The 15147-nt window shown below is 38.2% G+C and overlaps 1 protein-coding gene across 1 annotated transcript in view; it reads left to right on the top strand.

Annotated features, from left to right (window-relative positions):
- The window catches only part of SPATS2 (spermatogenesis associated serine rich 2), a 105148-nt gene that overhangs the window by 88326 nt on the left and 1675 nt on the right, over nt 1-15147 (top strand). The window contains exons 9-12 of the mRNA XM_069490145.1: nt 6412-6470; nt 9515-9624; nt 13180-13282; nt 14476-14690. Coding sequence (XP_069346246.1) covers nt 6412-6470; nt 9515-9624; nt 13180-13282; nt 14476-14690 — 487 coding nt within the window. The remainder of the gene's footprint in view (nt 1-6411; nt 6471-9514; nt 9625-13179; nt 13283-14475; nt 14691-15147) is intronic.

Consider the following 15147-nt stretch of genomic DNA (forward strand, 5'->3'; position numbering starts at 1 on the left):
AGGGTTAGAATGAAGAGGACCAGCATTTTGATTGATCCTATGAAAGTATTTTTAAGTTCAATAAAATAAAACTACAAGAAAATATATTCCATCTGAATATTTAATGTTCTTTTGATTTTATAATTCAGAAGGTCCTAAATCATTATTCTTAAGTCACAACTTGGAGTGCCTCATGATTCTGATATTCTTCAGGTCAGATCTCAATAGTGGGAAAGATATTAAGATTAAGGGCAAGGTCATTGTGGTCTGGGGTTAATTAGAAAAGATTTCTTGGAGGAAATGAGTCATTCTCAAGCTGTGGGGAAAAGCATGGAATTTACTCTGGCAGAAGGGATAGGGGTAGAACACCACGTTTAGGAAACAGAAACAAAGGCATAGAAGGGGCATGGAGGGACCATACACAGCTTAGCTGGTGCTACAAAGCAATAGTTGAAAGTAGTGAGGGATGAAGTCAGAAACTGAGGTAGAATAAGCATTTGATAGAGGGGTCTGAATTTTGTTTTCTTCTTTTTTAAAGATTTCATTACTCCCTCTAATTTTTACTCTATTACCCATAATTATAACAGTTTTTTTAAAAAATAGAAATAAAAGTCATATAATTATACCACCTTAACATGTAATTTTTCTTTTTTCTTTTCTTTTCTTTTTTTTTTTTTTTTGCAGAGACAGGGTCTCTCTCTTGCTCAGGCTGGTCTTGAACTCCTGGCCTCAAGCTGTCCTCTGGCTTGGCCTCCCAAAGTGCTAGGATTAAAGGCGTGAGCCACCGCTCCCCGCCCCTTTACTTAACCCTTCTTTAAGTGGACCTTTTGGTTCCACTGCACCCAGCCAACATAATTTTTATTTTCTGCGTTCCCTTGTGTTCCTTATCTTTATTCATATTAATAGTTATAATCATAGTGACAGTGTAATTTTTAATGTGTTCTTTTCAAACTTAAAATTATCTTTGATTCATCTCTTTGTAACTGCTTACATTGTGTTAGTATGTGTACATGTTTACTTAAGAATTTCTAGGCCAGGCGTGATGGCTCACGCCTGTAATTCTAGCACTCCGGGAGGCCAAGGCAGGAGGATCACTTGAGCCAGGAGTTTGAGATTAGCTTGAGCAAGAGCAAGACCCTGTCTCTACAGAAAATAGAAAAATTAGCCAGGCGTGATGGCACACGCTTGTAGTCCTAGCTACTCGGGAGACTGAGGCAGGAGGATTGCTTGAACCCAGGAGTTTTTGGTTGCAGTGAGCTATGATACTACTGTACTATAGCCCGGGCAACAGAGCAAGACTCTATCTCAAGAAAAAAAAATTCTAGACAATGGATCTGCAATTTATAATGATTTGCCAGAGTTAATATGAATGCATTTTACTAAACAGATATTCTGCTGAAACTGAGAGATTAAGATGGATACAGAAATTAAAATAATAATTGCTATTGCTATTCACTGAGCTCATTACTGAGCTTTTATTGTGTGTCAGAAACTTTTATTTACACTATCTCTAATCTATTTAACAGTATCACTTGTGGAATTATAGATGAAAAAGATGGGCACAAAAATATTTTGCCCAAAGTCATACCTGATATTAAGTGATACTTCTCCACTATACCATTCTTCCATTTTCTGTCTTACCAGGTATCCCTGTTTGCTTTTTTTCTGCAATCTTTACCTTCCTAGTTCACACATGTCTCCCCTGTTTCTGGATCTTTAGACATTGGTGTCATAATTCCAGAGGGAGGATTCAAAAAAACAAATCACAGTTTCAAATGAGGATCTGGTGAGCAGCTCACTATGGGGACTTAACATTTCAGCCATTTTTCTTTATTAACTAGAAACTTAAACAGCATACTCCTTGGTAATACAGATTGCTACTGGTTCTTTTTTCCTAAACAGATGGTCTATAGGATTAGTTTAGAATTGAGGTGCTTCTGACCATTGGAGAAGAACAGAAAGAAAGGTTACCCCATTGAAGGCCTATCCCACAAGAACCATGGCTTATATTCACATTCTAACTCCTAAAAAGCTATTTCAGACTGTTGAAATATGAAATCAAATATCCACATGTTTTTGTAAATGACTCCTTACAAATAGGGACCCATCAGAATTTTCATAGTGTCCAAATTTGATTTAACAAGCTAGTTCAGCCAGCTGTAGTGGCTCAAACCTGTCATCCCAGCACTTTAGGAGGCTGAGGCCGGTGTATCGCTTGAGGTTAGGAGTTCAAGACCACCCTGAGCAACATAGCGAGACCTTGTCTCTACAAAAAATTAAAAACTAACCAAGCATGGTGGTGTCTACCTATAGTCCTAGCTACTCAGGAGGCTGAGGTGGGAGGATCACTTGAGTTCGAGGTAACAGTGAGTGGTGATCATGGCACTGCACTCCAGCCTGGGTGACAGAGCAAGATCCTATCTCTAAAAAAAAAAAAAAAAAAAAACAAGCTAGTTCTTTTAGTTCAGTTGTGCCCCAGTTGTTCGGTTCAGTGTGATGATCTGGCTCTGGCTACCTAATTGGTGTTTTTTTGCTTTGTTTTAAACCCAGGTGGGTGTACTGTACTCCAGTAAGGCCAGTGCTGGGAAACACATGAAGCATCATTAATTCTCTGATAATAAAAACTATTGGCAATTCTCTTTTATGGTGGTTTTAGACGAAAAGAAGAAAGTGTCTTCAAAGAAAAAAAGGTGTTTGCATAGGCTTTACTTGGATATCTGCTTTGATTGGCTCATGGAATTAAAATAAATTGATTTTAGATTTGAGCAAATAAGATCAAGTGCAAATATTTTTTAAAAACATTATTTAGTGGCTTAGAGTATTATCCCTTGAAATAATTGGCTGTGAAATTGCCAGAGTTGTGTTTCCATTTTAATGTTATTTTTCTAATGCAGCAACCATAAACAAATGATAATTAACAATTTTTAGTACCAAGGAATTACTAAAGGCAAGAGCTAGAATCAATAGCTGCATATTAGATACCTGTATATTAATTAAAGGGCTTCTTTCAAATTTCTATTTTTTTTTTTTTTTAATTTTTTTTTTTGAGACAGAGTCTCGCTCTGCTGCCCGGGCTAGAGTGCCGTGGCGTCAGCCCAGCTCACAGCAACCTCAAACTCCTGGGCTCAAGCAATCCTTCTGCCTCAGCCTCCCGAGTAGCTGGGACTACAGGCATGCGCCACCATGCCCGGCTAATAAGGGTTTCTTTCAAATGATGGACACACAATATATCTTAGAGATGTGAAGAGTGATGCTGTAGGAATAGCTATTCTGAGCAACTAAATTATGCAAAAGCTTTAGAAGAAGCTGAACAAATGTGACAATGGTAAAAAGTCCTGGCAAGAAAAGAAGGAAATGTAGAACATTTAGTTACCAGTCTTTTCCCTTAGTAACAGTGACCAGTCATCCCAAACCATCTTTCATGGTTAAAGAAAGGATATGGAAATTCTCAACACTGAAGAAGACCCAGGCTTAATAAGACCTAGTGTCTTTCCAAATAGGGTCCCAGCAATATTTAGCTGAATTTCATTAGCAGTTTCTGAATCCAGTGTACCAGATGCTTATTATGGCATATTTCCATTCAGGAAAGCTTTGGGAGAAGCTTAGTACCCTGAGGCATTGGAGTGAGCAAGGTAGCAGAAAGTCTGACAGGCAGAATGAGCCTTTCATCACTCTCTGAGAGGACTCATTGCTTGCAGTTATGGCATCTATTAATAAAAACTATTACCTCATACGACAGTTACTTTTGAGTCTCTTGGCCACAGATACTTACTGTACATAGTGGGACCACTGTTTAGCTCAGGAATAGATGGAAAACTTTAAGTTTCTTTGTTAGATAGAAAGGTGTGTTATGGTAAATTGCTTTAATTATTAAAAAAATGCCTGTGCTATTATCCTTATACCTGACCTACTTTTCACTTGTGAACTCTTCCCACCTTCTCTATTTTTTTATGATGCACACATTTCTATAATTTTTTATTATGAAGACTTACAAATATACAGAAAAGTTGAAAGAATAGTACAGCGATCAGTGTATTTGTTATGTGTTTGTATTTTGGTGGAACCATCTGGATGTTGTAGACATGATATATCACTCCTAGATGCTTTAGCATAAATGACCTGAAAGTAGGTAATTCTTCTATTCAGCTATGATGCCATTCATTATATGATGTACTTTTTCTTTGATGTATTTTTAATAAGAAAGTTATTACTACATTTTAACATTTATTTATTTTTGTATTTTAAAGACTTATAAAATTTTAATGGAAAATTGCAAATGTTTATCAAACTTTTCTCTGACAAAATAAACCAACAGCCTCAGTTAACCAGTAGGTTCTTCTGTTTAATGTTGGGCTGATATCACAGGACTTTCAATAGATGTTATCAATAGATGGCAACATGACAAACAGCAAACAAAAAGAAATAGAAATGCCATTTTTTTCATTGGGTTTCTTGTGATCACCAATGAGTAAATGAAGAAACCAAATTTACTTAAATGGATGCTAGTCATTCTCAAAGGGGGAGAAATTGCTGTCACAATGTACTAGCTAAGGTTGCCACAAAAGGTCTGATTGTGTTGATGTAGAACTTTCTTCCTTGCTAAAAGTGTCATGTGACATTCTAGTTTTCATAATAAAGATTGTAAGCTGCGAAAAGCTTACTTGTTTACTGAAGTCTTTTGATAAATATTTTACGTGCTTTGTCAGAGACAAAGAATTTGTCATCGGGTGGACACAGTGTCTGCACCTTTAGGTGATTTGGCAGCAGAAGAGAGGTAATGTCAAACGGTAGGCCTGGCAGCTCCTGTCTCAGTTGTGCTTTTGTTTTGCCTTTTAGGTATTCCAAAGGCTGCTAGAGTTCTTGGAGCAATATTGCCAAGGTTTGGGAATGTTTTCTTAGCAAAGTATTGCTACTCCACAATAGTATCTTCTCTCCAGTCTGGTGCTTTTGGATTAATATGCCAACCAAATTTGTTTAGTTACAAGTCTGTTTATTAACATGCATAATGATTATCAAACCTATGTTCTCTGGCACTTGCCCTATAAAGGATTTTGTTCTTTGAGGAAATGATTCTGCCTTATACATTTTTGTATGTCTCACACCATAGTCTCCATGTTAACTACTTTGTGCTAACATAACAACATATCGAGCTAAATTGAATGTGTGTGCGCACGTGTGCAAGTATGATTGCTTTTACAAACTGAAACAAGAGTGGAACTTTTATTTACCCTGTAGTTATATTCCCATTCAAAAGGAGAAATGAGAATGAACAAATTTAAAGAAAGAACATTTCATGTTTCTACAGGTATTAAAATTCTAGATTTTTTTCTTTTGCCACCACTAAACAAAACCGATATGGTAAGGAAAATTATTCGCATCCAGAGGTTGAATACTAGGGTAACCTATTATCATCTCCTTATACATTAACGGTTGTGGGCTCTTTTATGAGGACACAGAAAAGCTTTATGTGTCTCCAAACCATATACATTTGCAGTGGAAAAAATTCTAATTGCCTATTTAATGTTTTTTTTTCTGTCAAAGGCCTACTAGAAACCTTTAATTCCATCCTTTACTATTTAAATGTTACTCAGAAACCAGCACCCTGTATGTCTATCTCTTGACTACTCTACATTCTACATACTAAAATGCCAGTGAACTTGGGGCAGCTGTGGTCAGCTGTTGAAGATATACAAGTCCTAATCATGGCTAAATTTACTATGCTCAAGCAGGGATATTGCTTAGTAAAAATTCATTAGAAGCAAACATGTCAGATTTTATAGACCAAAATATAAAAAGCATGTGAGTGGCCGGGTGAGGTAGCTCACGCCTATAATCCTAGCACTCTGAGAGGACAAGGCAGGAGGATTGCTTAGGGACTGTCTCTACTAAAAATAGAAAAATTAGCTGGGTGTTGTTGCACGTGCCTCTAGTCCCAGCTAGTTGGGAGGCTGAGGCAGGAGGATCGCTTGACCCCAGGAATTTGAGGTTGCATTAGCTATGATGACGCCACTGCACTCTAGCCAGGGTGACAGAGCGAGACTCTGTCTCAAAACAAAAAACGGTATGTGAGTGCCTATGTAGAAATAATTAATTTCTGCAAAGACTTTTGCTTTAGCACAACTTACTAAGAAATGTGTTTTGTAGCTTGCTACTGCCATCTACTGGTTACCAACTCTTACTTAGACTGATAGCAATTTGTCAACTGTAATAAATAGAAATGAAGGGGAATTGAGTCTGTTTATTTTATTGGAAATCCCTAAAATATTCTCCATAGAAAAAGACATTAGAATTTTCATGTGGTCCATCCAGTATTATTTTGTCATATGTATACGCTTTTAGTGAACAAACTGACCTGTTCTCCACTATTAATGATGTACTATTTCTGTCTGAGTTTCTGATCAAACCTTTTTTTCCTTTGTCATTTCGTCCTAGTTTAATGGATCGGGAAGTGGCGTTGCTTGCTGAAATGGACAAAGTGAAAGCTGAAGCAAGTAAGATAATTGAACTTTAATTAAAGCTATTACCTATGTAAACAATAGGTACCTGCCTCCCAACCCTCACAACAAAAGCTTAATATAAATGCCACAATAAGATTTTATATATTTAGTTAAACAATCTTGAGCAGTTGTACTGCACTGGCATATGAATTTCTTTAGGTGAAATAACTTTACACAAGGCTGTTTTAAAAATATTTCTAAATTTTAATATTTTGAATGTAGAGTTCACTTTATAAGAGACTTCATCATGGTATCTGCCACTGGAGTTTTGTTTTATTTTGTTTTTTCCTCTGGTAATTAAACAGTTCCATTGGGATTTTTTTCTACTTGGAAAAAAACTTTAGCATAATCAGAGACGACTTCATCGGGATGCCTATAATTGAGTATATACATTCTTGTCATTACCTATTTTAGAACTTACTTTGTTTTCTCAGTTTGTAGAACAGTCTTCACTCAGTGTCTATTATCAATGGGTTATGGAAAACTGAGAGAATAGAGGGTTCAGGATACCATAACTAGGATTCCTTGAAAGCTTACTAAAATAGATTCTGGAGAGATAGAGTCTAACTTGGGTATTTTGTGGGGTTTTGTATGGAAGAACCAGATAACTGCATTTTGGTCATTTCTGTTAAATGTTAGGTTGAGGATATACAGCTACATGAAAAGTAGGGGTTGCCAACTGCAACATGTACATTAGGATTGATTTGGGGCATCTCATTGGCAGGTTCTACCTTCATGCATTGAATGCCAGATTTATAATTAGGAAGGTTGTTTCTTTTAACCCACCCTCAAACTGGTAGGAATAGAAATGCTGGGCTAGGTGGAGATGATGACTCACAGTTAAATCATTTGTGTCTGTGGTCACGGGCCAGAGGAGGCAGCTTGGCTCTGAGCTGAGTACAGTTTTGGTCCATTTTAACTTGACATGTTGAGAATGTGGCAGAGATGCTCTCCACTGTTTTTCAGAGGTGAGATTTCATTTACATTGAGTAATGTATCTTAGAATTTCTAAATTTGACAGTTTCAGCCCATTCTAACATCTGTGTATTCTCTTTTTGAAGATGAAGGTTTAGATAAACTAAAATCAGTAAGAAGACATAGTCCTTAATTTTGAGAAGAAGGTGCTTTTGAAAATACATCTTTCATAGAAAATTTCAAACGTATGTCAAATAGAGGGGCTAATTTAATAAACCCCCATTGCCCAGCTTCAACCAATTATCAGTTCATGGCCAATCTTATTTTACCAAATTCAAAGCTACAGAGTTTTACTTCATCAGTTTTATATCTGTATCTCCTTTCTCACTGAAAATCCTGGTTCTCAGTGACACCATATGATTACTCATTTACCAATACTATCAAGAAAGGTGCTTTTTTTTTGTTTTTTACACATTAGTTTAATTAAATAATTTATATGTTCATAGTAGATCATGGTTCAGAGTTTTTTCATGCACATTCATGTATGATCTTCACATTAACCCTATAACATATGTTGGGTTTTCTTTTTTCTTTTCATTTCATAAATGAAGAAACTCATTCTTTGGAACAAGTGTGACTTGTCCAATGTTATATAATCAGGTTCTCTGAGTTACCTGACATGTGTAGAAATCATTATTCATCACATTTTCTCCATCTTGAGATCTGTAAGACTCCTATAAAAAGCTTTCCTGTAAATCCCACCCTGTGAGTGCTGCTTATATCTCAGTGGCAGACTATACCACATGCCCATCTCACCTGTAGCAAAGCCAGGAAATGTAGATTTTTACCTGAGCATGTTGGTACCCAACAACATTTGACTTCTGATAGCTAGGAAGAAAAGGAGTATGGGTATTCAATAAATTAACAGTCTTTGCTACAATCCTCCCCTGCAGCTAGCCAATATCCCTCTTTTTTCCTAAATGAGAACATACTCACCCTCTTCTCAATGGCAACACCTCCAAAGTTGCATCTAGTTAGTATATTCGGCTGAAAGGCCAAGTCTTCTGAGTGATTTCAGATCTTCCATCAGGTCTAGATATGGTGTGTTGTGGTCTGGGGTCTCATAAACTAAGAGAAAAGTTAAATGCCCCATCTGCCAATATTACATAGTTGGAGAAAGAAGAGGATAATTATAGTCAAAACTCCCATTTGGAAAAGCAATGATCAGGTCTCACTGGACAGAAATAGCCCTCCCCTGGTGGTGGAGAAAGTTCCTTGGGTGGTTTATCTTGCAGCCCTAGTTCTGCTTTCTGGGTGGATTTCTTTTACCCATTGTCCACTATGGCCCCTGTCTCTCTTCTCTGGGAGATTTTTCTTGTCTGTTATCCACCATGGTCATATGTGAGCTGGACATCAGGGAGCATGCCAAAGCAGGTGCCTTGTAAAAGACTATAACAATCTAAATAGCTGTCATTCTCTTGGTAAATAATTGTGTTATATCCACGTAGTGGAATACTAGGTGGCTGTTAAACTGAATGAAGGTGATCCAGATATATTAATAGGGAATGAATTTCAAGATATATTAAGTTTAAAAAAGCTAAGGTAAAGGAAGGACCATGTGTATGATATACTTCCTTTTGTGAGGAGGGAAAAACAAGGAGAGGTACTTATGTTGTATATTCATAGATAATATTTGGAAGTGTACACAAGAAATTGTTAATAGTGGTTTCCTCTGGAAAGGAGACCACAAAAATCAGAAGTACAGGGGATGCTTTTACTTTTTGTTTTATACCCATTTATTCTAGATGAAATTTTTACCATGTATGCATATTTCTGTTTCAATTTATGTGCTACTTAATAAAAAAATTTTTTACTAGGAAGAGGAAAATGAGAAATGACAGATGATTTATGAGTCTTTGTGATTAATAAAATATGTTTACCATTTAACTGCCTTCAGAGATCCTCCAGAAGGTAGAAACTGGACCTTTGGTATTTTCATTTTCTGGATGGGTGGGCAGCTAAGCCTTTGGCTGTCCAAATACATACTGTAAGGCTCATACTTCTAGTTCCTCTTTATCCTGTTTAGCAGCAACATAAGATTCATACTCGCTTTTCCTCTACAGTGGAAATTTTGCTCAGCCGACAAAAGAAAGCTGAACTTCTAAAGAAGATGACTGATGTGGCTGTTCGAATGTCAGAGGAGCAGTTGGTTGAGCTCAGAGCTGATATCAAGGTAAAATCTTCTTCTTTCTGCCTTTCTTCTTACCTGTGGGGGCTAAAGTAACAAATCTCTGTAATTCATGGCCATATCTAATATATTGAACTCATGATCTTCCCTTCCCAGGCCTGGCCCTCTTCCAGGTACCTTTCTCTGTAAGTGGTACTGTCAACTGTCATCTATCCAGTTGTCCAAGCTGGAAACCTTAGGAAATTTCTCCATTTCCCACGTTAAATCTATCAGCAGACCCTGTCCATTTCACCTCCTACTAAATCTCAGATCTGACCTTATCTCTTCATCTCCACCACCACCATCATGATCACGATCAAGTTACTGCTGTCTCTTGCTTAGACTTGTGTAATAGCCTCTGAACTGATTCTGTGCATTATTTTGCCACTGCCCCTGCTCCCCACCCCTCCACATCTGTTCCTCCCACTATAGCAGTCTGTTCCAAACTTTCCATTGGTTTTATTTATTTATTTATTTATTTTGGTTTTTGCTTGGTTGGTTGGTTTTGGTTTTATTTTATTTTATTTTATTTATTTATGTATATATGTATGTATGTGTGTATGACTAGTCAGATGAAACAGTGGGAGCACAGAAGGAACAATCCATTGCTTTTAGGATGAATGTTCTAATCCTTAACCTGGTCTGTAGGCCTGCGTGGTCTGGCTCTGCCATCGCTCTCCATTTACCCGGTACCCTCCTTGTCCTCTGTCCTCCAGCTGTATTTGCTTTTCCTCTCCACAGACATATCCAGCTCCCCACTGCCAGAGGGCCACTGCATGTGCTTTTCCATCTGTCCAAAATACTTTTCCCCCTTCCTCTTGAACACACATAATCACTTTTTTTTTTTTTTTTTTTTTTTTTTTTTTTTTTTTGAGACAAAGTCTTACTCTGTCACCCAGGCTGGAGTGCAGTGGCAATGACATAGTTCACTGCAGCCTTGACCTGCCAGGCTTAAGCAACCTTCCTGCCTTAGCCTCCTGAGTAGCTACAGGCATGTGCCACCACACCCAGCTAATTTTTTAATATATTTTTTTGTAGAGACAGGATCTCACTATGTTGCCCAGGCTGGTGTCAAACTTTTGGCCTCAAGCTGTCCTCCTGCCTCAGCCTCTCCCAAAATACTGGGATTACAGGCATGAGCCACCATGCCTGGCCCATAATCACTCTTCAATCTCTCTTGACCTACTCATCCTTCCTGACTTCCCTGATTACCATATCCCCAAAATCTGTGCTTTCGGAGCATGGTTATAATTTTATGTGCATTTGATTAATTTGTCTTCCCCATGAGATTGTGAACTTCACAATGGCAGGAGCTGCTGTATCCCTAGTGTCTAATACAGTGCCTTGGCACATAGCGGGTCTTCAGTAAACAGTAGTTGGTTGGTCAGTTCTGATTTTATAGAGGAAAAATTAGCAATTTGAAATGTTGATTATATTATAATCTATTTATAAAGTTTCCTTGGGTACAACATTCATACCTTTTAAATTCTCATATAAAGAACAGTGTTTATGAGACTAAGCATCTGAACCCAAGAAAAGCTATGATATTCATGGGTAGTTGTGGACATTGGTGTTCTAAATAATTGGTTATAGACCATGAATTGCATGAACAAGAGTTAGCCTTCTCTACTGTGCCCTCAACCTCTGCTCTTTCTGAACATGTAAGATTTATTATCATAATAGAGAGAAACATTGCTGCAGAGGCTATACAATAGCCTATATAAAATAAAAACATAGGTGGAAGATCCTAGGACCCTGCAAGGATCCTTGTGATATTCTGACCCAGTGTTTTACAGAAATCCATAGAGTATTACGATTCTCACAGTCTTTCCCCTTAGACTCTATTGGGATGAAATAGCCAAACAACACAAATTTTAAATTACCATTTTCTGTTTAACTAAAACTATATTACTAAATTTGGTAGAAAGGCTTCTTGCACTGATGCTAGTCAGGCTCATTCAACTATCTAGGAGAAGCCGGAAACCCCTTTGGAATTAGATGAGAATTCTGGCTCTCACAGACTTCATCTGTTTCCCCTTCCCACGTGGCTGAAAAGCTGCTAGAAATATTTCTGCAGGCTGACTAAGGATCTGTTTCTCTCCACATTTTCAATGTACTGAAGTGGGTGCTGTGCAATTTAAATGTCTTATTTCCAGATCATTTTATTTCCGTCATTCCTATTATGTCTTTGGCTCAACAAAACCTAGAATTTGTTTCACAATTAATCTCAGGCTGATATTACATGTCCGAAGGCTGTGTTACAAGAGGTTTATGTGCTTTCCTAAGCCACAGTATACTCTGATGTTTTAGGACTTCAAGGCCAAAAAGGTAATTTTTATCAATTCTTTCCCTTTCAGTGTTTCTGGATGCATCCTGAGAATTCTGATGCATTCACAGTGGTATCAGACCCCACCCAGTTAGGAGGACTGCTCTGAGCAGTTCAATTTTTCCAAATTATATCTAGGCCTTTAATTTTTCTTTTTCATCTCCTTTTCATCTAAAAAAATGATTTCAGGCTATCTTAGACATTGTTAGGGAAATAGACCCCCAGAAGCACCGTATTCCTGACATATTTCTAGTCCCACAATTTCTAGTAAAGTTAGTTTTTGTTTTTTTTTTTTGAGACAGAGTCTCACTCTGTTGCCCAGGCTAGAGTGCTGTGGCTTCAGCCTAGCTCACAGCAACCTCAAACTCCTGGGCTCAAGCAATCCTACTGCCTCAGCTTCCCAAGTAGCTGGGACTACAGGCATGCGCCACCATGCCCGGCTAATTTTTTCTATATATTTTTAGTTGTCCAACTAATTTCCTTCTCTTTTTAGTAGAGATGGGGTCTCACTCTTGCTCAGGCTGGTCTCGAACTCCTGAGCTTCAACAATCCTCCCACCTCAGCCTCCTAGAGTGCTAGGATTACAGGCGTGAACCACCACGCCCGGCCTAGAGTTAGTTTTTGACTTAAGGGTTGGTTACTTCTCAGCTCAATCTACTTAAAAAGATTAAATTACCTGCAGCATAAACTCTTCTCATTTGCAAAGTTGACTTTTCACATGAATGATTTTTCCATCTCAAGCAATTGTTCCTATTTCAAGGACTAAGAAATCCTACTTTATAAAGAGGTGAAGTGGGTTTCCCAAGGAAGTTCCTATTAACACCAAACCATCTATCTAAATGGGATCATTGTTGTAGCTTATAAACGTCATTGCTGCCTCTATATCTATATAAAATGGAATGATGTAGAGAATAGCCAACAGTGGAAAGATGGCCCCTACTATGAATTCTTCCTCCTTTTTCCTTTCTCTACAGTTTCTCTTGATTATACCTAATGAGCTTTGACCATTGTGTAGCATTTCATAAAACTTCCAAACTTATCTTTGGGCTCTTGAGGAAATGAGTGAATTCCTTCTGTCTCCCAGCGTTGGTAATATGATGGCCGTTTAGTAAACTTTGAAGCAGTGAAAAAAAGACAGTTGAAAATAATGCTGTCTTATCTGTACATTGTAAGTTACAGACCTCATGTGTAATGTTTATCCAACCTGGTGGCCTTTCTTTTTGTCCTTTCTCCAGCACTTTGTTAGTGAACGTAAATATGACGAGGATCTGGGACGAGTAGCCCGATTCACCTGTGATGTGGAGACTCTAAAGAAGAACATTGATTCCTTTGGACAAGGTGAGACGGTGAGGGACTCTGGGCACTAGAGGTGATGATTATTAATTAGAGACTGACGTGCTGATTGGCTTCTCCACCGATTCTTCTTCAGTGCCTCTTGTTTGCTTGTTTTTATGAAAAGTAACTCCGAGATACACATGAAGTCCATGTATGCAGATGCTTTGAACTCTGGGGATGAGCATTTGCCAGCTCCCTAAATGTGAAAGAGTAGTTTTTCATGATTTTCTGCTGAATTGAGAGGTGTATGATATATAGCGTAAAGAGCATAGGGCTTTGCAGTCAGACCTTGCCTCTACACTAACCTCTTGGAACCTCATTCTTCACCTCTCCAGAATGGAGAGAATAATGCCTGGCACATAATGGATCCTTAAATAATAACATTTAACTTTGGCAGGGGTTGCCTGCAAGGTGAGTGTTTATGGTGACTTACTGGTCAAGCCCTGAACTCAGCTTCTGTGTTCTTTGTATCTCAGTACAAAAGTAAAATGTTGAACCTAGGGCAATGATGATGAATTCATCGTTAGCCCAGGCTTAAAGCCAAAAAAAAAAATCAGGGGAGTAGTTTTAAACCATTGAATTCTGACAAAATTTGAATTGAACATATTATTTAATAATACTTTTCAGTTAGATTGGTATTTTGAATTTGGGGTTATTTTTGCGGAAAGAAATTTGACAAGGTACATGTTTGTTATAAAGAATAGTTCTATTCATATTTAAGTGATCTTGATTATTTATACCTTGCATCATTCAAAATTTTTAAAAAGGATTTAGCAAAGATTTGATTTATCTACCTTTCTCTTTCTTTGCAAAGTCTGTACTTTAGAATGTTCCTTGCATAGGAAACTGAACATATGGCCCATACTATTGTTCCCAGGCTTAGTCAGCTGCTAGAGCCATAGCCAGGAGTTTAGGTAGTAGGAAATGCCAAGAAGTCATTAGCTGGGGAGATGAGTAACTTCAGTCTTAAACTGTTCTCCTGTCTCTAAGAATTCCTTTACAAAAAAGCAGTGAGGATTTGGAGGGAGTGGAAGAAGACGGCAGAAGAGAGATTTTTTATAGATTTTTTTAATGGCTACTTGAGTAAACAGTTCTTTATCTTAAATTGCTCATTGTGAAATTGATAAATAGTAGAAACCGTACCCATTGTGCTCTCCCATCATATGACCCACATACTCCTCACATTTCTCTTTCAGTGTCCCATCCAAAGAATAGCTATTCAACGAGATCCCGATGTAGCTTAGTTACATCTCTGTCCTTGAGTAGCCCGAGTGATGCCTCCGCTGCTTCCTCTTCCACCTGTGCCTCTGCCCCCAGCCTTACAAGTGCTAACAAGAAAAACTCTGCGCCAGGAGAGACGTCTGCAGTCACGGCAAACTCCAGTGGCCGGCCCTACCAGCCGCACCGGGAGGTAACCTAGCTTCCACACTGAGCGTGTTAGGACGAAAAGCCACCAGACTGTCAGAGTTTAAATGTTGATAGCTCAGTGTTAGGTAATACACTGGGAATAAAGATACTACCTTACTCTCTTTATTCCCGTGTCACACCTATTTTGATTCGCTCCAGCCCCAGTTAGTTCCTGAGAAAGCATTTGCGGTGTATATATTCCAAACTACCAACCAGTTTAGATTTCCTGGTGCCAAGAACTGCTGACTGTCATATGTTGGCAGTGATCCTTGCCGTTTTAGGTAGTATTGCCTGCTAATTAGTCACACTGGGAGTCGTGTACCGATCTCAAGGTGGACAGGCACCACTTGTGGCAGGTTCACCAACGTGCATCTAAAATCACCAACTCCCTAGAAGCACAATGTGGAATATATCAGGGTGAGAGAGTGAACCTGGGGAGGGGGGATGAGGAGCAAACACTA

Source organism: Eulemur rufifrons, chromosome 16 (genome assembly GCF_041146395.1).
Source record: "Eulemur rufifrons isolate Redbay chromosome 16, OSU_ERuf_1, whole genome shotgun sequence".
NCBI lineage: Eukaryota > Metazoa > Chordata > Mammalia > Primates > Lemuridae > Eulemur > Eulemur rufifrons.